We start from the raw sequence: 22,564 nt of genomic DNA, 5'->3' as shown, positions 1-22,564 counted from the left end.
GGTGATCTTCTCTTTTTAAAAAAAATTGTTGCATCGTATGTAGATTGATTTGGTTAACTCTCCAATCACTTATGAAGAAGTAATCCATGATTGGCTAGAGTGATTCGAATATTCTCCCACTGGAAAATGCATTACTGACTTCCTGCCATTGGGCATCAACCATATGGACCAACCATATGAAATTTTACATAATCTGCATCCATTACATAATTTTTACATAATATTTTCTTATGTAATCATCCCAGGGTCCTGTCTTGGATTTAGGTACTAGTGACACAAATTGACTTTGTACTTGCTTGAGAACGAGGTGTCAATGACATAAATGCATTCAATGCTTCTGACAAGGAAGTTTAACTCAAGACAAATTTTTGACACTTCGATGTCACTGAAGAAAATGCCCTTTCTATAACCTTGGTAATTGGTATTAATAAAGGAAACATATCCAGTGTCGCTGACAACGAAGTTTTACTCAAGGTGAAGATAAATATGTATCGTTCATTAACCTTTACACAGATATCAAGTTGGAGAGTTCTCGTATCATTCACTAAATTAGGAATTACAAAACAATATTCAGAGCAAATATAAATTGGTATGTAATAAGGCAATACTTTCAAAGTGTACTGCAATGTTTATCGCCGAGTGATAAAGGGAATTATTTCTTTTATATGACGATCAATCGTTTTTCTAATCCAAAGTACAACATTTCTATTCCAAAGAAATGTGCATAGATGTTGATTTCCTTTCGGATGGTTAAAACTGCCGCCATGTCATCATTATGTTTGCTTATGTATTGAATCCGGGTCTTTGTTTGCTTTACTATTGTGAAAATATAGCGTATTGCACGATTCGACATGATAGTTTGCGGCAATGGGTATGAGCTAACGTGGAGTGAAAGAAAGCCAAGTCCTCAATTTACACCCCAGACGGAATTATACGCATAAGACTACGATGTGCATAATATAATTATTCATAAAAATGGAAGTCATGCAACAGTTTATCATGTTCTTATTATATTGAAACACAAACCACAAATCATTCCACTTAGTCACCAAAATGAATTTAGATAAAGCTAAGTAATAATCTTTAAGATACACCATTGTACATTAACTTTTTACACTACCCCTAGAAGTTGCTCGTGTCTTTGTGCTTTTGCCTTAATTTACAATTATGGTGAGTGGTCGGTTGATTACATATTTCCAGTTTTAACCCTTTGAGCGCGAAAGTCAATTTTTGTCACCTTTATAGAATATACTAAAGTCAATTTTTTCTGATTTTTTGCCAAAATTTTGATAAAAAATTGTAGCCGATGAAATCAGATATCCATTCGGTCCAAAATTATGAAAAAAGTTACAGAAAATAAAAATTGGTAAAATATTGCATTAAAGCTTCGGTGGGAAAAATTACAGTAGTCAAAGGTTTAAGGTTATAGATGACACATAACGATATTGAAACATTTTTCCAGTCTATGTCGATCGTGCCTACCTACAATAATCTAGGGAGAATGAAGGCTACTACAATAGTCTGACTCTGTGATAATAAAATATGGTTGAAAATTTTAATTTTTGATGGCAGTTTCAGTGTAATTACCTTCAGACTATTCAAACAACAAAACCGACAAAATGACATATTATTGAGATATTGCCCAATTAAGTTCAGCTTGTTCAATGTTCAATATTTGCCGCTACACGTTGTATTTCCTCTCCTAGAGTTTTGTTCAATATTTGTCGCTAAACGTTGTTTTCCTCGCCTAGAGTTTAAACCAACAAGTGTGTCTCATAATATTCAAATAAGAAGAAGGTATAAAACACAGAGCATACTGAAAGTTGCTTCCAGTGACTTTCAGGCTGTGGTAGAATACCCTGGGCTTTTACATTTCTACATTTCTAAGTCGAGGTAGGTAATCGTCTTTGAATCTTTGGAAAACTTCTTATCAATGTTTATACCCGTATATTATTGTTTGTTGTCCCTTGACATGGCTAAAGGGACAATGGTTGTAACTGTTGAGAATAATTTTATTACTTTTGTCCAGCAAAGCAGTTGGTTTTCCCAGTCTTCCAGACGAAAAGATACCTTTTGCTTTCACAAAGACAACGCAATGTGAACCATATGCAATTCATTGCTGATTTAAAATAATTCTTGACATGCCTATATTTCTACTGAAAACCGCTAACGTAACACGTTACGAGCATAAACTCAGAATTGAAGATTGTGCATTTTGATGTAGGAATTTGACAATGAACTGTAAAGGGAAAATGATGGAAAATCGAGCAATACGCGGCTTTTAAATCTTTGAGTTTCGCTTGTTCATTATCAATAAGTACGTGGAACAAGTTCAAGGTTTGACCATTAGTCACATGGTAATATTGCCTTCCTTGTCAAGTCCAAGATACAAGATTGTTCCTGCACAGTTAGAGTCGGGAATGTGTGCAATTGTTGCTGCATGGAACGTTTGTGTCGCAAAAAGTCGAAATCTATGAAAAATGAAGGCAGATATTGAGCATCTGTTTCACTGTACACAAAGTCTGTTCTGTAACATACAGTATTCATGTGAATCAAATTATCTTATTTTCCAGACACAAAATGAGGAAGATCTTTGCAGTAATCGTTTTAGCTGGTTTAGCCTGTTGTGCGTATTCAGCAATTCTGGACGTGCAAGGACCAGCTGTAGATGATGATCAAGAGCTTGCAGTAAGAGAAGTGGACGAAGAAGAAGAACTTGACGCTGGTGAAAATGCCTTTGAAATTGACGGACAAAGGGATGCAGAAGAAGCAGATGACGACAAGGAAACCCGTAGCTTTTTCTTTGATCCGTTTTTCAAACGCAAGTGTAAAAAGGGCAAATCAAAATCACGGGGCGGTAAGTCCAAGGGCAAGGGCGGCCCAGCTGGTCCACCAGGACCCCCTGGTCCTCCTGGTCCACCAGGACAGAAAGGATGCGCTGGTCAGAAGGGTCAAAAGGGACAGAAAGGAGATAGAGGACCGGCAGGACCCAAAGGATCACCAGGCCCAGGGGGACCAAAAGGTCCAAAAGGACCTAAAGGACCAAAGGGCGATAAAGGACTGAGAGGCCCTTCCGGTCCAAAGGGAGCTCCCGGTACACCAGGCTCTCCATGCGACTGTAGCCAGAAAAAATCCGCTTTCACTGGTCTTCGTACTTGCAACGCCTGTGCCTTCAGTAACGGCCAAGTCATCCGCTTCAGCAAGGCCCTCACCAACATTGGCGGTGATTTCGACTACAGCACCGGGGTTTTCAAATGCGAGCATCCGGGTACCTACTTCTTCACCTTCAACGCCAGAAAACCCAAGTCCCAAGCAACTGTTCAAGTCGATTTGGAGCTGAACAACGTGGTCCAGGTATCGATCCATGAGACTGATACTTTAAAGCAGCATGGCGACACTGGAAGTGTCAGCTGTGTGCTGACTTTGAAGAAAAACGACCAAGTTTACCTGAGATTGGTGAAAGGAAACTCCCTCGAAGTGGGAACCGATAGACCAATTGCTTTCTCTGGATTCCTGTTGTATGAGAATTAGTAAGCACACCATCCGTTCTCCGACTGCACATTTTATGCATTAATTTGTCACGTTTATGAATCTCCGGACTACACATAGACGTCTGTCCTACCATTATTCAAACGTCTACATGAAGAAATAATCTACGGAGATTCGCGGTGGCCTTGTACGTTTTGCGAAGAGGCGTTGCAAACTAAGTACTGGAAAATTCGTAATTCAAGGCATAACTTTAAATTTAGTAATTTTGTTTTTCCTTTTTTCAATCATTTTGCAATACCTCTAATCTGGGTGGCTATAGTAGAAATTTATTGTTTCTACATTGTGACCAGAACTCCACTTCCATCGAACAAGTACTTATTTAGAAAAAATGGTAGGACTTAGGATATATGGTATTGGTTGCAGCTCTTGATACAAGTTTTTGGTATTGTCCACATTCTCTCTGCCACCAATTTTCTAACAGGAACAATAATGCCGAACGCCATTTCCTTGTCAGATGACAAATGAGAGAGGTAGGGTGGGTTTTCTCAAAAAACTGGAGACTAGGTCATTCTGGACTGAAAAAATAATGTTCATGTACGATACGTCTGTCTTTATGTGCAAATATGCCTAAAATGTTGTATTCCTTAAGGTTCCAAGACAAGAAATTTACCATTTTAAACCAACAATTCTCTAGTGTTTACGAAGCTCAGAACCCCCGTAAACTGTATATTTTCGGAAAGCATAGATATTGGGGAACATTTTGGTTACCATAGTGTCACCATTGTTTACATAACTATCATGTGACAGGTAATTTGCATAACCTTTCAAAAATCGGTTTTCCCTATGTTTTGTTTCAATGATTTGAGATATGTGGCTGAAATTTGTGTGAGTGCAAGCTGTTCTAAGGGTCTTGAAAAGTGTGTCTCAGAATTTTTTTAAACCTTCTCAAACAGTTTTTATGCCAGAAAAACTTCCAGAGCAGTGAATTTAAGCGTAGTTGATTTCTTTAAAATTGTGCTCCAAAAAAACTAGGCAAGATATAAAAAATCTGAGACACACTTTTGAAGAGCGTTGTAACAGCTTGCATTCCAGCAAGTTTGAGTCAGATATTTTGAAGTATTGAGACAAAACATAGAGAAAACCGTTTTTTGAAAGTTATGCAAATTACCGTGTCACGTGATAGTTATGTAAACAATGGAGACACTGTGGTTACCAAAATGTTCCGTATATCTAGGCTTTCAGAAAATGTATACTTTACAGGGGTTCTGAGCTTATTAACCGTTAGAGAATTGTTAGATTAAAAAGGTCAAATTTCTTGTCTTGGAACCTTAAATTGATAAGGATTGAAAGAATATCAGAAGAAAGGCTGTTGTTAACGTGTATTTCTAAGTATGATACGTGCGGTGGCTTTAATTATGCGTGTCTAAATGCAGTACTTAGCACCGCTTCGAAAAGAAATCGGTTATCACCATATCAATATATGCACTTCTATAATGCGGCTGTCGAATGTAACCTATTATTTTAACGAAATAAATAACTTATTGCATGAAGAATAAACAAAATTGAAGCAGCACATTCTCGAAACTTGTTGGTTTTTATTTAATGAAGACTTGCTGTACAGCAAAGTCTTGACTTTGGTTTTGTGGAGTTACTGTTGCATATATATTAACGAGTACGAAAAACTTGAGACACGTGCATTGTGTCGAAAATATTTCTAGTTGATTTCGATAGCCCGGTAGCTTTCGACGACTCTGATCGACTGATGATTTATACATTTTTGTCGTTTTTGATAGTTGGTGTGTTCCGTCCATCCCTCGGTGTTATAGCCCCGGTTTTCCGGATGCACTCTCCAAAGATCGGTCGATAGATTAAATTTATCTTAAATTTCAATCCGTAATCGATGAGTTGAAATCGTTGTGATTTTTCCTTGGACTGTAAGCGTCTAGCCCACAGTCAAAATGTATTACTGTGAGATCAAAGTCATCAAAATACGCACCCCAGTTACATAAAGATCGCTTCAAGGTTACTGGAATGGCGCTGTGTGTTCTGTGCACTTACTACAGCATATGGTACTGGATTGACACAGATTTGAGGAACCGAGAACATGTCAACACAGACATGAGTAAGAAGTTCTAGAAACAGATCATAAAATCGTTATAAGGTTGTCTAGTTTGTTCTTAACGGGATTTGATGTTGTTACTGTTTCTTCGACGTGACGTGTTACATTTGCTTGCCCAAGTATGACCGGGAAGTATGATGATGCGTAAAATCGACTGCTTTGTCGAATTTTCTCAAAGTGTTAAATCTATGAAAAATCGCTTTGCAATCATTTGACGGCAACGGTTACCGCACTGTCTATTCAACCAGATTCGTGTTTTTAAAAATCAATTCTTGTTCTTATAAAATGGACAACTTATACTGTGTTATATTTTCATGGACATTGGTATGTCTTCCATGTATATTTGAAAACGTTTCTCTTAATCGCCAGTCTGGAACAATAAAGTGGATAGTCTCTGGAGATTATCTCTGCCCAGTGTCTCACCTTCAAGGCAGGTCGCACCCTTGAGATGACAGTATGTAGGTCATAATTATCAATGTGACAAACCAAATAATTGAGTCAATGACAATTGTGTTTAGATATATATTTTCCTTTGTGTGAATAAAGAATGTAAAAGCCTCAAAATTTCTGACCATACATTTAAAGTTGATACGTGAGTAGGGCGTTCGACTGAGGGTCAGTGCTTGGCAACTCCTGTACATAATATTTACATCACTCCTCTTGGTAAATTTATTCATCAACATATTCACAGGGGCCAACTAAAATGTCAACCCCTAGTGGTGGGGGCAGGGGCGTCTTGGTCTCAGCACGGGTTTCTTGTTGCTTTTCTTTATCTTATTTTAATAATTTGACTATGATATTCCCAATATAGGCCCACATAAAGATTAATACTATCAACCTTGGGCGTCATGGTCTTATCTCAGCACTGGAATTTTAAACTAAAGATTTCTTTTATATCCTTCTGGTGCCAACACATGCCTTTAAGTACTTATCATGTGATAATCTTACGCCAAGTTTTATCACTATTTTTGCTTTCTATTATCTGATGCGTTTGATTACCTAATGTGATATAGCACAGTCCCTTCACCCACTGTGGCCATAGTAAGCATGGGTAAGTTACTAATCCTAGGACGCTTATCACCGGATTATCATCGGATTAACTTTCGCAAAGTCAACAGCGAACGCACCCCTAAAGTGCAAAGTATGAAAATTACCCCTAAAATATGAAAATTACTGATAAGCTGACATGAAAATGTTACAGGCGAAGTTCATAGGTGCTAGCTTGGGCATCGCTTATTCCGGAGGAGTCATTTTCGACATTTATAACTCGCGCGATTTTTTTATAAAAACGGACAAATCAGTGGCGAAAGTTTGCAGTTTAGGGCGTCATCAATTTAATGTATTTTGAATCATGGCAAAAGAAGCACCAAGCCTGGCGCTTTCATCACATGATACGGCAGGGACCATCTTCTGATGGGTAAGGCATTGTCCACTCGTGTTCACGCCAGATTGCGCGTATTTGCATAAGATAAACGATAGTTATGCAAATACGCACAGGCTGGTGTGAACGTGAAAGACAATTCTGTATTTCCTGCAAACACTATTGAAGGGTCACTATTTTTGGTGCAGCGTCCTTTTGACACCTCCACGGTAATGTCTGTCCAGTCCCTAATGAGTAAGAATTACTTCCTCAGTCGCTGCACCCATGTTAACTAACGTTTGACAACATGAAGCCAGGGGCACTATGTCGTTAATTAATGGGAGGCTGGGTGAGAGCTATGACAATACTGGCAAAGGTCACAGCCGATGGCTGCACAAACAGGTAAAGTTTAACTTATCTGAGAACAGTGATGCAATATCAGACAGAAACATGTAATTTTGTTTACTAGTATTTTGATGGATAACTACTGAGATTATTCAAAGTAGAGGTCACATATGTTTTAATTTACAATTGAAAGTGTGAAAACAGACAGCAAATGTTATAAAAAAGCGCTTTAGGCCCTTTCCCTTAATTCAATAAGTTAGCTTCATATGGGACAACATTTACTATTTGTGGCCAATAATTCATTTTTTCTCGAAACAACAGATCTGCGAAAATTGTTTAAACAAGAGAAAGTATACAGTGCAGGGTAGAGGGAAACTGACCAACAGAGCCTTTCACACTGCTGTGACGATACCAGTGTCAAGAGTACCAGAGTAAGTAGAGATGCCCATTCAATTTTATTCCTCGACAGTGAGTAGTTAAATATACAATCGCCAGATTCATATTTAATTTTGAAACACTTCTCTAACTCCATGAGAGGTTTGTTTGTGCAATCCATTTGCATTTACGGTAACTTTGAGGCTGGGAATTCTCATCGCTTTTTTGGTATTTACAGTTTTTACTCTAGTTTGTTTTCACTTAATCTCGTTAACCATATTTTATATGAAGAAATCCCGTCTCATTTCTTCACATGCCGAAGCTAAGCCAGTAGTTTACACGGTGTTACCGAAATAACAAGATTTAATGGTTGGGTGTTTATTTGAAATCATTAATGGCCAAACAGGAAATGTGCCATACCTGCATCGCAAAAGATATAAACTTGTTTCAATGAGCAACATTACTCAAAAGGATTTGACGATAAACCTAGTATTGTTCTCCTCCTCCTCTTCCTCCTCCTTCTTCTTCTTGTTTCGGAAGTTTCTCCTATTCAGTGGAGATTTTTCATGCACCTCGCATCTTACCTTCTGTCAATGACAAAATTTTGCTTTTTCAGATTTACTTGGTATCTTCCCCATGTGGCGATATAGCTACCTGTTTGCCTTTTCACCAGTTCTCTCTGTCTCGCTTCAGCTTCAGTGTCACAGCTATTTTAAAGTTTTGCTGTTTTTTTTATAGTGTCCAACTTTGCTTAGTTTTTTCAGTAATTGATCATCATTTGCTTTACCTATTTGTCTGATTTCATCGATTCAAATTTGAATTGATTTGACATGCTTTTCTGTACAGGAGTTTAATTTTAGTAATAAAAGTTCATTTGAAAATTCAAAAAATCTACTGCTGCTGCTTCTTCTGCTGCTTCTCCTTCTCCTTCTCTTTTTTCTTCTTCTTCTTATTATTTACTACTACTATCATTATTAATATTATTATTCCAGGTTCGGTATGAGGAACGTCATTGTCATCGTCCTTTTGGTCGGCTTCGCCAGTTATGCATTGGCCGCAAATCTTGCCGTGCAGGAAACAGCCGTTGATGAAGATCACGAGTCTGGATCTGGAGTAAGAAAAGGGAGCGACGAAAAGGAGCTTGATGCAGGCAAGGATTTACTTCAAAACGTTGTAGAGAGGAATGTAGGAGATACTGACGAAGTCGTGGAACCCCGGGATATTGTGAAGATATTTGCAGGGTACAGGTCGAAGAAATCGAGAGGATCGAAAGGGAAAACTTCATCAAAGTCAAAGATATTTTTACGTTTTGGCAGATCTCAAGGCGGTGATAGACTCTGTTACAGCCCATGGTTCAAGTTGACTGCACTGCTTCTTACCTTTTACCTATACTGATGCTCCCAAGCGGTCTAGTCAAGTCAGCCCCATGCCAAACGTGTTGTGATACCAAGGGCTGTCAACATTTTTTTTCGGACTTGTTTTGTAATTTTTGTGATTCGGCGTTAACCCCGGCACATTGAGCTGTGCTTTCGTCGGAGTGATTGATATTTCTACACTGAAGCTGAACGCAATCATGCTGTAAAGTGGCGTGAATTATTCTGAGAGGGATTAAGGTTTCTTGTCTTAAGGCTAAACTGCATCACTAAATCTAGCGTTGATGTTCTCTTGTGTTGCATTGAATAAATAAAAAGTGCAATAGCAGCGATATACAACAGCAGAGAAATGTTTATACCAGTAACACTATTTACTTTCCTTACTCCAGGACAAAAACAACAACGTTGCTTTTTTATATAAAAGAAGTATTACATTCGATTCAATATTACATTCTGGTTGCATATGTGTGATCTCTTTAAAACTTAAGTATGTTTGTATCCCATACAGAAAGAGACTATTGCATTGTAGTACATGTTTCATTATTATAATAGGTCTACTTCGGATAACTTCATGTAAAGGTGCAATTTCATTTCAATAGAGCAAACACATTGTTTTGGTCAGCTATTTCGCAGAGATAGCATGTGCAACTTTCAATCATTTTATCATCATTCAGAGGGACGCCTTCAATATGCTAAGACTTTTTTCAGTACTGCATAAGCACGTTGATACTGTCAGCTTTCTGTACAACTCTGTGAGAAATAAAGCAAAAACTGTAAATGCGATAATCCTCCGCGTTGGTGATCTGTAGAAAAAACTCATGAAGGGATTAGGGTGGGCAATCACCCAAGAGGTGTGAGCTTTTTACTTTAAGGTGGAGCTGCATGTTGCCAACACAGTTTTTCAAAGCTATATTTCCCATCAAAGATGACAAGGAAACCCCCTCATACTATATATTTTCAGAAAGCAGAAAATCAAAAGTTTAGTATGGTAGCAAACGTTTATTCGAAGGATGACAAGGGTGTATATTTGGGGTAAAATCCTAAATTTTGGTATTAATTACTGAATGTAATATTTCACTTGAAAGAGGAGTATATGTAGAAAAACGACTATTTTGTTATCTATCCTCATTCTAAAATGGCATAGGTTGAAAGCCTGACACTAAAAAAATGATTAAAATCATCATAAGCAAAATTAAAATGCCTCTTATTCAAAATGTAAGAACTTTATTACCAAACAACATAGTTGTTTTGTTATGTAGCATTTAAAGAACATAATGTGAAAATTTCAGAAAATTTGACCCTGCCAGAGTGGAGTTAAATTCTTTGGAAATCTTTAAATTGGGAGAAAAGAAAAGCCAGAAAATCGGTGATTTGCACACATTTGCATTAATTAACATTTCTTTTTCATTTTTATCACGCAACTTATGATTGCTTGACAAGCTAAACGGTGGACCAGCTAATATTTGTATCTCTGGTTAACAAATTAATTAATGTTTAATGAATATTTGCAAAAAAAGTAATTTTTGAGTAAAATACACTATGTTGGGTGCAGCGCACCATTAAATGTACTATTCAGAAATGACCAGGGTTACGCTATTGGCACACAGTTGACTCGGATAAGCCGTCTATAATAACATATTTAAAATACCTGACATTTATCTATTATAACTTCTACACAAAAATATCGCTTGTTCTACCCTTTGGGTGAACCTGTGATCAGAGATTTCTTATCCAATTACACGAAATTTGCAAGGTTTTTTGTTAAATCGAAACGATGGGATATCAGGTGACCTGGTCTTTGTAACACAACGATACGACTTGGGTAACTTCACAAACGTAAGGTGATTTCGTTGTTTCTAGTGTTTGCTCGGAAATACATTCGTGTGAATCCACTTTGTCTTTTGTTTGTCATATTGTAAAAATGCTGGTATAGTTTGGAGGGTAACGCTGGCATTAATTCTTAGGCTGTATTTACCGATGACGTCAGCGTAGCGCCATTATATTCCAGGTGTGCGGACTTTTGCGACATTCATAACACAGAAAAGCAATCAAAACGACAGAGCCATACCGTTTCCAGTGTACTCGTCATGATATGTTTAAAGACGATAGTCTAGTCGAGTGTCCCATACAGTCAACAATGCGAGGTCGAAATACCGGGGAAATATCATCGGAGTTATTTCGAAAACGTTTCATTCTTCCTCTGTAAAAAAATAAGGCTCCGAGAAATTTAAAAAAAATAACGCCCATGACGTAACCTAGGCTCACAAGACTAAGGGCTCCTTGACCAACCCAAACTTTCCGACATCGGCACATCAGAAACAACATGAGCACAGTTATGAGGCAATCTGAAATAAACACCTACTTTGCTTCATGTCGTTTTGACGCAAACGTCCATGCAGTGAAACTAAACACAGTCTCCCCATCTAAGGGAATATGAACTAAGAAATGACGGAAAGAATTTGCAATGGTTGCCCGATACTGTTGGAATATTTTTAAACGTGTATTATTTCTGAGAAGTATGATATTGCTAGTCTCATTTTATGGTTGGGAACCAGTGTGAATAGAAGAGAATAAAATGCACACACAGAATTAGCGAATCATTAACATCCTAACGTCACCTGTCTGTATGTATGTATGTATGTATGTATGTATGTATGTATGTATGTATGTATGTATGTATGTATGTATGTATGTATGTATGTATGTGTGTATGTGTGTGTGTGTGTATGTGTGTGTGTATGTATGTATGTATGTATGTATGTATGTATGTATGTATGTATGTATGTATGTATGTATGTATGTATGTATGTATGTATGTATGTATGTATGTATGTATGTATGTATGTATGTATGTATGTATGTATGTATGTATGTATGTATGTATGTATGTATGTATGTATGTATGTATGTATGTATGTATGTATGTATGTATGTATGTATGTATGTATGTATGTATGTATGTATGTATGTATGTATGTATGTATGTATGTATGTATGTATGTATGTATGTATGTATGTATGTATGGATGGATGGATGGATGGATGGATGGATGGATGGATGGATGGATGGATGGATGGATGGATGGATGGATGGATGTCCGTAAGTATGTATGTACGTGGATGTATGTACGTAAGTATGTATGTACGTACGTACGCAGTTAGGAAGGTGGGTAGGTACGTAGGTACGTACATACGTACGTAGGTGTGTTTATATTGAAATTTAATTATAGCTGGTATATGATACATTTGGATCAAATAAGGAAAAACAATTGTCATATACTCACTGCGAAATACCATTTAATGTTGCGCATCATTTTATTTTTGAAGTTGTCCATATTATTGTGATTTGCACTAAATTAAGTATAATAAGTAGTCAGGTGATGACAAATTTCTCTGGTCCTAGGTAAAGGTGACGCATTACAATATCAAAATGATATACACAAAAAATGGCACCAATCTGTGTTGATAATATGTATGAAAGCACATTTCGGAAGCATTGAGGCTCAGATAATAGGTGTGTGGTTAAAACTATGGTTTAAATCAGCATATGTGAAAGACAGCTCAATATGATTGCTTGCAAATATATCGAGCAATAAAACTGACAAAATGACATGAATAACTGAGTTATTGTCCAATAAATCTCGCCTAAGCTTGATTGTTTGCTTTCAATGTTTATCACTAAACGTTGTCTTTCCTCTCCTAGAGTTTAAATCAATAGCTCTGTCTTATGATGTTCAAATAAGGAGAAGGTATAAAATACCAAGTACAGAGAAGTTTACCTGCATTGACTCTCAGACTGTGATCGAATACCTGCATTTGCATTTTGCGTATCGTCGTTGAGGTAGGTAATCGTCTCATAGCCGGTGCTAGCCCTTCTGAAATGCCCATATCAGCCTATATTTGGTTGTCCAACTACATGTATATTGTCTACAGTAATAATGGATGCAAGTTTTGATAAGGTTTTCGTCACCATGGTCACCTGTTGTCGCCCGTTTCACTCTAAATACTTTAAACGTGAATTGTGTTTAAACAAAAATGTGTTAATCTGCTTGCACAACACAATTTGTGCAACGTGCTAAGCTCAAAATTATTAGTTTATAAAGTAGTCTTCTAAATTCAGATGACTTCGTCTCCCGACTGCTTTCTCAGAGTTGGTCATATTCAACACATAATTTTTTCGCGAGGAATAACTTCTTGACCGGACTTACATTCAGTTGCCTACAATTATACTGGATTGGACGTTACTCACACATAGGATGTGCGAACAAATTGATCATTACGAGGTGACTAGTGGATTACGAAAGGACACCCCGTTTTACAATATAACAATATGATTTAAAATGCAACTGTTAAAGCGGTTACAACTTATGCGCTATCACTTAAACAATTTACTTATCTATATAAGAGTTTTACCGTTAATCATCACATGATAGTAACCATCTTCTCAAGCAGTAAACATCAATGATGTTAGAGAATGGGAAAACACTCGGATTTGTTCCGCAAAATATCGACATTTAAGAGAGACGTTCAAAATATGAGTCTGTCCACAGTCACCTGTGGTCGGTCTATTCCGCTCGGCGTCTATGCCCCATAGACGTGTGTACATATGCCTGAAAAGTAGACTTCTACTTCTACCGTCTATGGGGGCATAGACGCCGAGCGGAATAGACCGACCACAGGTGACTGTGGTCTGTCCCACTGAGTACAGACTCGTTCGGCAGCTTACAGCATTCATCTGAACAAAATCCTTGTATTTTTCAGATTCAAGATGAGGAGGATCTTCGCAATAATCGTTTTCGCTGGTTTAACCTGTTGTGCGTATTCAGCAATTGTGGAGCCACAAGGACCAGCCATAGATGAAGACAATGAACTTGCTGTAAGAGAAGTGGATGAAGAAGAAGAACTTGACGCTGGCGAAAATGCCTTTGAAATTGACGGACAGAGGGATGTAGAAGAAGCCGACGAAGACGAGGAAACCCGCAGCATATTTGATCAGTTTGTCAAACGCAAATGCAAAAAGGGCAAATCAAAGTCGAAATCAAAATCACGGGGCGGTAAGTCCAAGGGCAAGGGCTGCCCAGCTGGTCCACCAGGACCCCCTGGTCCTCCTGGTCCACCAGGACAGAAAGGATGCGCAGGTCAGAAGGGTCAAAAGGGACAGAAAGGAGATAGAGGACCGGCAGGTCCTAAAGGATCGAGGGGTCCTTGTGGTCCGAAAGGGCCAAAAGGACCGAGTGGACCAAAGGGCGATAGGGGACAGAGAGGCCCTTGCGGTCCAAAGGGAGCTCCCGGTGCACCAGGCTCTCCATGCGACTGTAACCGGAAAAAATCTTCATTCACCGGACTGCGCACTTGCAACGCCTGTGCTTTTAAGAATGGTGACATCATCCACTTCAGCAAGTCTCTCACCAACATCGGCGGTGATTTCGACCATAGAACAGGAATCTTCAAGTGCAAGCATCCGGGTACCTACTTCTTCACCTTCAACGCCCGGAAACCAAAGTCCCAAGCAACAGTTCAAGTCGATTTGGAGCTGAACAACGTGGTCCAGGTATCGATCCATGAGACTGATACTTTAAAGCAACATGGTGACACCGGAAGTGTCAGCTGTGTGCTGACTTTGAAGAAGAACGACCAAGTTTACCTGAGATTGGTGAAAGGAAACTCCCTTGAAGTGGGAACCGATAGACCAATCGCTTTCTCTGGATTCCTGTTGTACGAGAATTAGTAAGCTTTCCATAACGTGACAACAGCAACTTAATGTCGGACAACCAATTGAGCAGTCTTATAATATCATCGGTTATGTTTATTAATCTCAGAACAATAAAACCAAAAAGTGTTACAAAACTACGAATAAGTCCCACTTTTACAAAAATGTCTGTATAAAGAAAAGCATTGAGTGTCACGGCGGCGTCATATCATTTCCCGAAAAGACAGAATCAAAATTGTATTGTATCGTTTGCTGTTTTTGCTATCATTTTGCGAAAACCTCATACCGAGTGTATTTATTGATTTAACACTGTGAAGAGGACTCGACTTTCGTCGGATAAGTCCCTACAACCTTTCGTGTTAAAGAAAAATGTAAAAAATGAGATAAGTGTATCAAGGTCTATCTTGCTGTCTGTGATAGTTCAATGTTTTTGGTGTTGTCTGCGGGTCACATATAGCCATCAGTTTTTATGTACAATAATCCCGGAAGTAATGAAAAATTACAAAAGTGCCGTGGCTGTTCTTTAGAAATTTGAGACCTAATCTTTTTTGAATGGAGAATACCAATTGTTCCAGGAACTTATTCTACGTATGCCTCAATATGTCCAAATATGCATAAAGTTTGTTACTAATACGATGCCGGTGATAGTCGTTAACACCTGTTGCTCTTTATGATACTTACGGCGATTTTACTTATTCCTACATTTGACTGCGACGTCTTCGCTAGATGACTTGGTGCCGTATGTTATGAGTTCGAATCCGATCGAGAATTTACCGAATGAAACTCCTTCAAATAGCAAAAATAACTGCTATGATTGTGTCAATATGCTTTTATGTCCTCTACAATTGCTTTATTTGAGCTCATTAGTTAAACTTATTATATTTGCGACATGAATAGTCTGATGGTACGACGAATAATAAATGACATGTATAGCAAATTCTCGAATTAGTTCGTTAATTATTTCATGGAGACTGACAGCAGAGTCTTGGAAAATTTAAGTTTGACGGAGTTACTGACACAGAGACAGAAAAAAGTTGTGAAACAAGTACTGTGTCCAAAATATTTATAGTAGCTTTCGGTTGTCCGACAGCTTTTGACGGCTCTGGTCGATTGATTATATACATAATTCTGTTAATGCCGATTGCTGATATATTCGTTATATCCCTCCATTGAGGATGGGCTCCATCGACAGCAGTGAGTGTTTTGATGATTTAATTCAGTAACAGCCAATACTCACTGTTCGCTGAATGAACGTTGTGTGAGATAATGACCTGAGGTCTCACGCTATTCATTTCTCTGCAACTATACAGGCTGAAGACTGGCGCTCAGGGTTTCCTCCAAGCTAAGGCTCAGTCGTTGATATTTGTAAAGTCGTGCAATGTGACCTGTAAATGTTGCTACGCAAGTCTCTCATTTTATAAAAGTAAGAATTGAACGAATCATCATGCCACAAGGTGTGCTTTGCCAAAATATGAAAGTCTCATCGTCAACAGATTTCGCATGTTTGAAAGACTATGAGAAATGACCCTTGAAGTACATTGAGCCTACAAGCTTTTCAGAAATTACCTTTATGTAGTTTACAACAATGTTCATTCAGATTGTCCAGGTTCACAAGACTCATATTCACATTACTGAAATGGATATAATTTCCTTCACTATCGACAAGCATGCCAACAGACACCAGGAACTTCAGAGAGGAATGATGTATGATATGGATACCAGTCAAATTCCGAGATGTCAAGTGGTGTACTTTCCAAATGTACTGGTAGTTAAGTTTTCTTGGAGGGTATACTCGGAAGCAGTTTTCAAAAAATTCTTGACATATCTACAATATGTTTGCAGATGTATTTATTTTGTAAACATTGGGAGGGATCGAGATAGAATACCAATACATTCATAGGTTGTGTTTGTATATGAAGTGTACATACTCCTGTTAAGGCTATTTAGACAGGCGTTTTGAGGCATGAGCAAATTAAACCATATTGTTGTGTGTAGGCGAGTCACCGTACCCTCATTCTGAAATGATTGTTCAGAACGAGCATGCGTGTCATTGTCCAATCACGTACCTCTAACACTGCAAATGAAGTAAAGGTGCATATCCACCAACAAATATTAATAATATTCATAGATAGGCATATTATGGAAGCAAATAAAAAATTGTGCCCTCGGGCGGCAAGGAAGTGCTAGTAGTAACTATCGGCCTACTTCACATCACTGCTCCTTAATCCGCACATTTAAAACGTCCGAAGTTAATCCGTGCGTGTTAAAAATCCGTAGCTAATAGGTCAAAGCAGAAGGTATGTTCTCTTCAAAGTAGTAAGATGTACAGTAAAAAGCAACTCGTTACAAATCAATACCTTTGACTGCAGTAGGGAATCAATAGAGTAACTCGAAAACAATTTCGCAAAATAACTAGGCGGATTCAAAGCGCACGTTCTGCTATTGACGTGTTTTCGGTGTAATGAAGTACCAAATTGAACGAATAACTGCGATTTGGTTGATAACGTGTGATGTAAATATCATGTTAAAACATACTAAGTCACAAACCCGCATACTAAAGTTTGAGGTTTTGAAATCAATGAACATCATTTATTACTAAACGATATTAAGGTTATATTTCCATCACGTGACTTTACCATGGCAAAATGATCCTCTCAATGTCAAGTATATTAACTGTCGAAATGTTCGATTGTTTCTTCAATCAAAACAAAATTAATATACAATGCTGAAATAAAGTGAATTTGTCCATTTAAATGATTCAGATTGTCCTTACGCTCATACACTGTTACGATTTCAAAAGCATTGTACACCAATTTCAAGGAAATCGTTAACTATATCTGAATAATGTAACATTGACCGTATTATGAAGGAAACGCAAAGAGCAATAAAACTGAAGCATGAAAGCGAAAAAGACGGAATATAAACGCGAGGAGGCGGTTCAATCCACATGTATCACGTCTCTTTCTAGTTGTCGACACATGTAATGTTACACTATGAGCTTACTATGCATAAACTTTATTTTCAAGGGCGTGGTCGTCACCATCATCCAGGGTCCACTCTGCGTGCCTATTTCTCTTCTATCCTCCATCCTTCTCATTGTTGATAGCGCCCTCCAGTTCGAATGAATGAGACTCGCCATGGGCTCGTCCATGACCTTCATCTTCTCTTCCAGACTGACTGCTAGTGTGTTCCTGTAGTTTATTCTTAGCCATTTCTTTCAGCTTGTCAACTATGTGTGTGCGTATATCAAAAATCTCTTCGCTTCGTTTCCAAATCTTCTCGTGTTGCTGTACTTTCTCACAGTCGGCCTTCATATACCGATCTTCCTCGATAACACTCGGCTGGGGTCCGTCACTCTGTAGTTTCCTGTTATCGGGATGTGATTGTATCTTTGCAGTCTTGCTCTTCAGATCTTCTTTCTCCACACTGTTACTGGGGGAAATTAAGACTTCATCCCACTCCACCTCACCTACAATTGGATTTTTTCTATCGCCGACACCCTTGTCGTCATTTTCAATCTTGTCTCTGTGACGTAACTGTTTGTCAACGGTTTCATCCTTCGCATAGTTTATAAGCTTCTCGTGTTTGTATCCCCTGCCACCCTCCACTTCAGGAACATGCGTTTGAATAGGGGCCAGCTCTTCGTGACTGTTATCGCCATGGAGCGCCAATCTGCCGGGGAACTCAGATTTTTGGCGTTGACCCCCGTCTGCAGACCGTATTGCGCCATGCACAGCGCACAGGGAACACAGAACCAGAGTTACAAATTGAATGCTCGGCATCGTATCTGGAAGTAACTGAGAGATAACAATAGCTTGAAACAAAGGAGCTCTCTTTTTAGCCGGACGTACAATTTACGCAAGGAGTAAATATGCATTCTTCAATGTTTTTATTTTCGCCTTTTGAAGTCGATGGCAGAATCAACCACGCAAAAAATCGTCACATCTGCAACCTTTGATCGATATTGAGTTGAATGTTGTCGCGCGAACGAACATTTTAACCGTCCCCCCCCCCCCCGACGGACAATCAAAAATTCAGTTTTATCCACCTACAATTTGAGAAATGATAATATCTGCCGCCTTGTTACCAGCTTGAGGTTTTATTTTGGAATTGTCAATCAAGTAAATTGGTCCAAGCAATGATGGTATACTTCAATAGTTGAACTTTACTTCGCGAACATTGTTTTCCATTGTTTCCATTTTTGAGGTTAAAAAATACGGATTCCTCATGCATTAAGTGTCGGTCACTTACCTGTCCTTTTGTCACTCAGTGTAACGGAGTAGATTTCGATGTTGGCTATACTATTTCTCATACTCTACGTCGGACAATCAAGACCGTGTCTGTGACCGGTACAAAGTGTCTACTTGGTTTATAAATAGTGGTGTCTTTTGGCTTGGTTTTAAACCTAAGGAGAAAATTCAGTGAAATATTCATCGTGAGGAAAACCAGTGATTTTAATTATTAAAATGATTGCGTGCAAAGTTTTAACTATTTGACAAAATTTTAGCTAATGCAAAAGGCGTGGATAGCTAGAGCTAGAAACTGGTTAACTCGGACTGTTAACATCAACACTTGAATACCTGCATCGTTGACATATGCATAGTGTGTGCATGGTGCCATCATGAAGAACTTATGAAAGCAAGAATGTCTCGTTTGCATTCGAAGTGGGAAAAACCTTATATCTGAAGTTCATGGGATTTGCAATTTTAGCGTTCTATACTGTACAATTTACTTTGGAAAAATTCTTCGCTAGTAGAGTCACATTAGCTACACCAACATAAATCCCCATGTTTCTTCACATGCCAGTTTGAGCACGAGAATGATGTCATCCCAGGATTCTTGAACCATCAAAGGTAGGACTAGATTCAAATTTTCTTTGACGGTCACAGAGAAAATTAACAGATATGTACATGTTCTTTGGAAGAAAAACAAAGGCAGCGAGAATGTTTCATGATATCCGAGAAATATTTTCGAAAGTCAAAATCTGTACATAATCAGACATGCCGCGATTTTGTCCGATGTAGACGGTGAAAACGATTACATGCTCGGTATGTCTATGGATTTTCTTTGAGATAGGAGCACGAAAGCCGCTTGTAGGGGACTCTGATCAGGATGTATGTTAATGTGAAATATTTGCACAATCGCACTGCATAGACTCTGTGTATTCAGCCGACAAAATACGCGTAGCCACCCTTCACGAGATGTGGATTCAGCCCTGTGTTTTATTGAACTTAATATCGGTTTAGGAAAAAGATGTCACTTTATGCAATATACGAATTGTTTTGGTTGAATCCTGATTCGAGATTTTTTTCCTTTTAGCCAATATCACTAAAGTAAAACTTACTGTTTAATAATCTCAGTGTAAATCCATCATTCTTCTTTACGGTGACGGTCTTGTATGCCATCTTTCAATGATCCTAAAAATTTTTAAATGATATTCAGCTTTTGACGTTCACGGCGCACTACTCTTACACGTATGTGAACATGTCTCACTTGTCCGATTCTGCTCTAAAGAGGGCAGTATACCGTAATTTCTGTGACCTTGAAAATTCTGTTAGGTCTTTCATTTTTGTTGTAATAAAACTGCAAATATTTTACTTCTCTACATGTATATCTTCAAAGAGTAGCGATTAGAGCCATTTGGTGAGTCATACTATTTTTTTTAGAATTCTAAATATAAAGGAAAGTGTACAGTGGTTTCAACTTATTCTTACATGTAAGCACTTGAGATTGAGCCTACCGGCAGCTGCCCAAGTTACCAAATACTGCAGTGTTGGTATTTTGACGAACATTATAATGTGCAACTCAACTAAAAAAAGACAATCGTCAACACATATACATTGTGAAAGGATTTATTTGCCAAATCAAATATATAAAATAACTGTAGTAAATCTTCTATACAGGAGTACGTGCAGTATAACATCAGCTTTAACTCACTTAACTCTTTAACATGAGCAATGTGACAGTATTAAAAGATCTGTCTTTAGGGGTTCAAGTTCACTGTACTACCCATGTACATGTCATAGTAAAAAAAACCAAAAGCGTCAAAAACTACACTGCCTTTTCCATGAAAATATGGGCACTTATGTCTTAATTGTTATAAAAATATTAAGTTTGGTAGCCGATACTTATTTTCTAATTTGACAGTCTAATGTTGTAAATATTTTTTTGTAAATTCATTGCGCTATAAGTTGTTTCTGTCTTGCTTGAAAACATTACAGACAGAAGGGTAAACAGTTACATCAAAATTGCTGCAAAAAAGGCATCTTTGGTCGTATATTGGTACCTTTGAAAAATAGCATGTTATGAGATGAGATTACTGTATTGACAAAACCGAAGCCTGATTCCCATGTACCGGTATTCACAACGCAAGAAGACAGACACAGTTAGTAACAGCATGATGTATGAAACACTAAAACTGACAGTTGGTCACCTGACTTAATCATTTCACCCTAGGATACCCTGTAAGATATATATCGATATCCTAGATACCTTGCCTGTGGTACGGAGTGGGGCAAAATCTCCCTGTCCCCAGGTATAGGATAGACGAAACATGACAGTTTGGCCATTAAAATCGATGTACATGTACGGTACAGTCTTGCAGTTAGGGGTCTGAATAGATACTTGATATGGAAAAAGACAAGCAGCAGTATGTAAATGATCACAAAAATAGAAACACGCTTAAAATCTTTTCAAAGTCCTATACTAGCTTGTTTATTCCATTCAATTACAATTCTTACTACTGTGGTCATAATAAATTGTAAAAAAATACCAGCTGTTATTACAATACAAAACCTGTTCAATATAGAATGTAAAGATCAAAATGTCATTGTTTTATTATCTCTGCTATACTACAGAATTATATACGTGACCATGATGCGAATCATGGCAGTGATATGAATCATGGCAGTGATATAAATCATGGAAGTGATCTGAATCATGGCAATGATATGATTCACGGCAATATGAATCATGGCAATGATACGAATTATGGAAGTGAAATAAATCATGGCACTGATATAGATCATAACAATGCTGTGAATCATGGCAGTGATTTGAATTTCTGCAGCTATAAATCAAGGGACAAATTGCAGATCACAGCTGTGCAACAGACATTTGTTATGACAGCTAATTTGATTGCCCTTATTACCCTCGTTAAAGGGCCATTAATGCTATTTTTTGTTGATTTTTTCATTATTTTTATTTTGTATGTCAATTGCACATTCTTATTTTACTCCAAAAACAATGTTGAAACACCCACTATTCAGTTTGTCAACATGGCATCTATGTGGGTAGATTGCACTGCTATTGTTTAAATTTGAATTCTACTCCAGACCAGAATTCACTTGTCAACAATAACAGTGCAGTCTACGCACGTACACACTGAGTTGACAAGCCGAATACTGTGTATCTCAACATGCTTTAAGGACAAGGATAAGAAATTTCTGTTGACATTATAAAAATAGTGGAAAAAATCATCAAAATTAGCATTTAACTGGCCCTTTAATAATTTTCTGAAATTCATGTTTTTTTCAGTTTGCAGGGTGATGACATCGCAGAGTCACTGCAGGACCGCTTTGGTGTTCTTGAAGGAGAGACAATCTTAGTCTCTGATAGCTGAGACTGTAGCTGATCAATTGGAGACAAACCATGCTGGTGAGATCCTGGTGAACTTTCACCTTTGTCACGTCCAACCAATCCCATTGGTGAGGTCAAAGTTGACAGGTCATTCTCTGAGACAACATCTTCTGACTCTGATTCTGAGTCTGAAATTAAGGGTAAGAGTTCCTGAC

At 38.0% G+C, this 22,564-nt stretch overlaps 2 protein-coding genes across 2 annotated transcripts; both read left to right on the top strand.

Annotated features, from left to right (window-relative positions):
* The first annotated feature begins 1,837 nt into the window (after window positions 1-1,837).
* Window positions 1,838-4,928, top strand: LOC139142166 (complement C1q subcomponent subunit B-like). The gene is made up of 3 exons (XM_070712020.1): window positions 1,838-1,893; window positions 2,574-4,138; window positions 4,831-4,928. Exon 2 carries the CDS (start codon window positions 2,581-2,583, stop codon window positions 3,529-3,531), a length of 951 nt encoding a protein of 316 aa, XP_070568121.1. The 5' UTR covers window positions 1,838-1,893; window positions 2,574-2,580; the 3' UTR covers window positions 3,532-4,138; window positions 4,831-4,928.
* Window positions 4,929-12,842: 7,914 nt separating this feature from the next.
* Window positions 12,843-15,572, top strand: LOC139142165 (complement C1q subcomponent subunit C-like). Its single transcript, XM_070712019.1, has 2 exons — window positions 12,843-12,902; window positions 13,823-15,572. Exon 2 carries the CDS (start codon window positions 13,830-13,832, stop codon window positions 14,787-14,789), a length of 960 nt encoding a protein of 319 aa, XP_070568120.1. The 5' UTR covers window positions 12,843-12,902; window positions 13,823-13,829; the 3' UTR covers window positions 14,790-15,572.
* The last annotated feature ends 6,992 nt before the right edge of the window (window positions 15,573-22,564 follow it).

This window comes from Ptychodera flava, chromosome 10, assembly GCF_041260155.1.
Source record: "Ptychodera flava strain L36383 chromosome 10, AS_Pfla_20210202, whole genome shotgun sequence".
Classification (NCBI taxonomy): domain Eukaryota; kingdom Metazoa; phylum Hemichordata; class Enteropneusta; family Ptychoderidae; genus Ptychodera; species Ptychodera flava.
This window is presented reverse-complemented; position numbering and strand designations above follow the sequence as displayed.

Coding starts and splice junctions, on each gene's coding strand:
- LOC139142166 (XM_070712020.1), top strand. CDS start 2,581: ATGAGGAAGATCTTTGCAGTAATCGTTTTAGCTGGTTTAGCCTGTTGT.
- LOC139142165 (XM_070712019.1), top strand. CDS start 13,830: ATGAGGAGGATCTTCGCAATAATCGTTTTCGCTGGTTTAACCTGTTGT.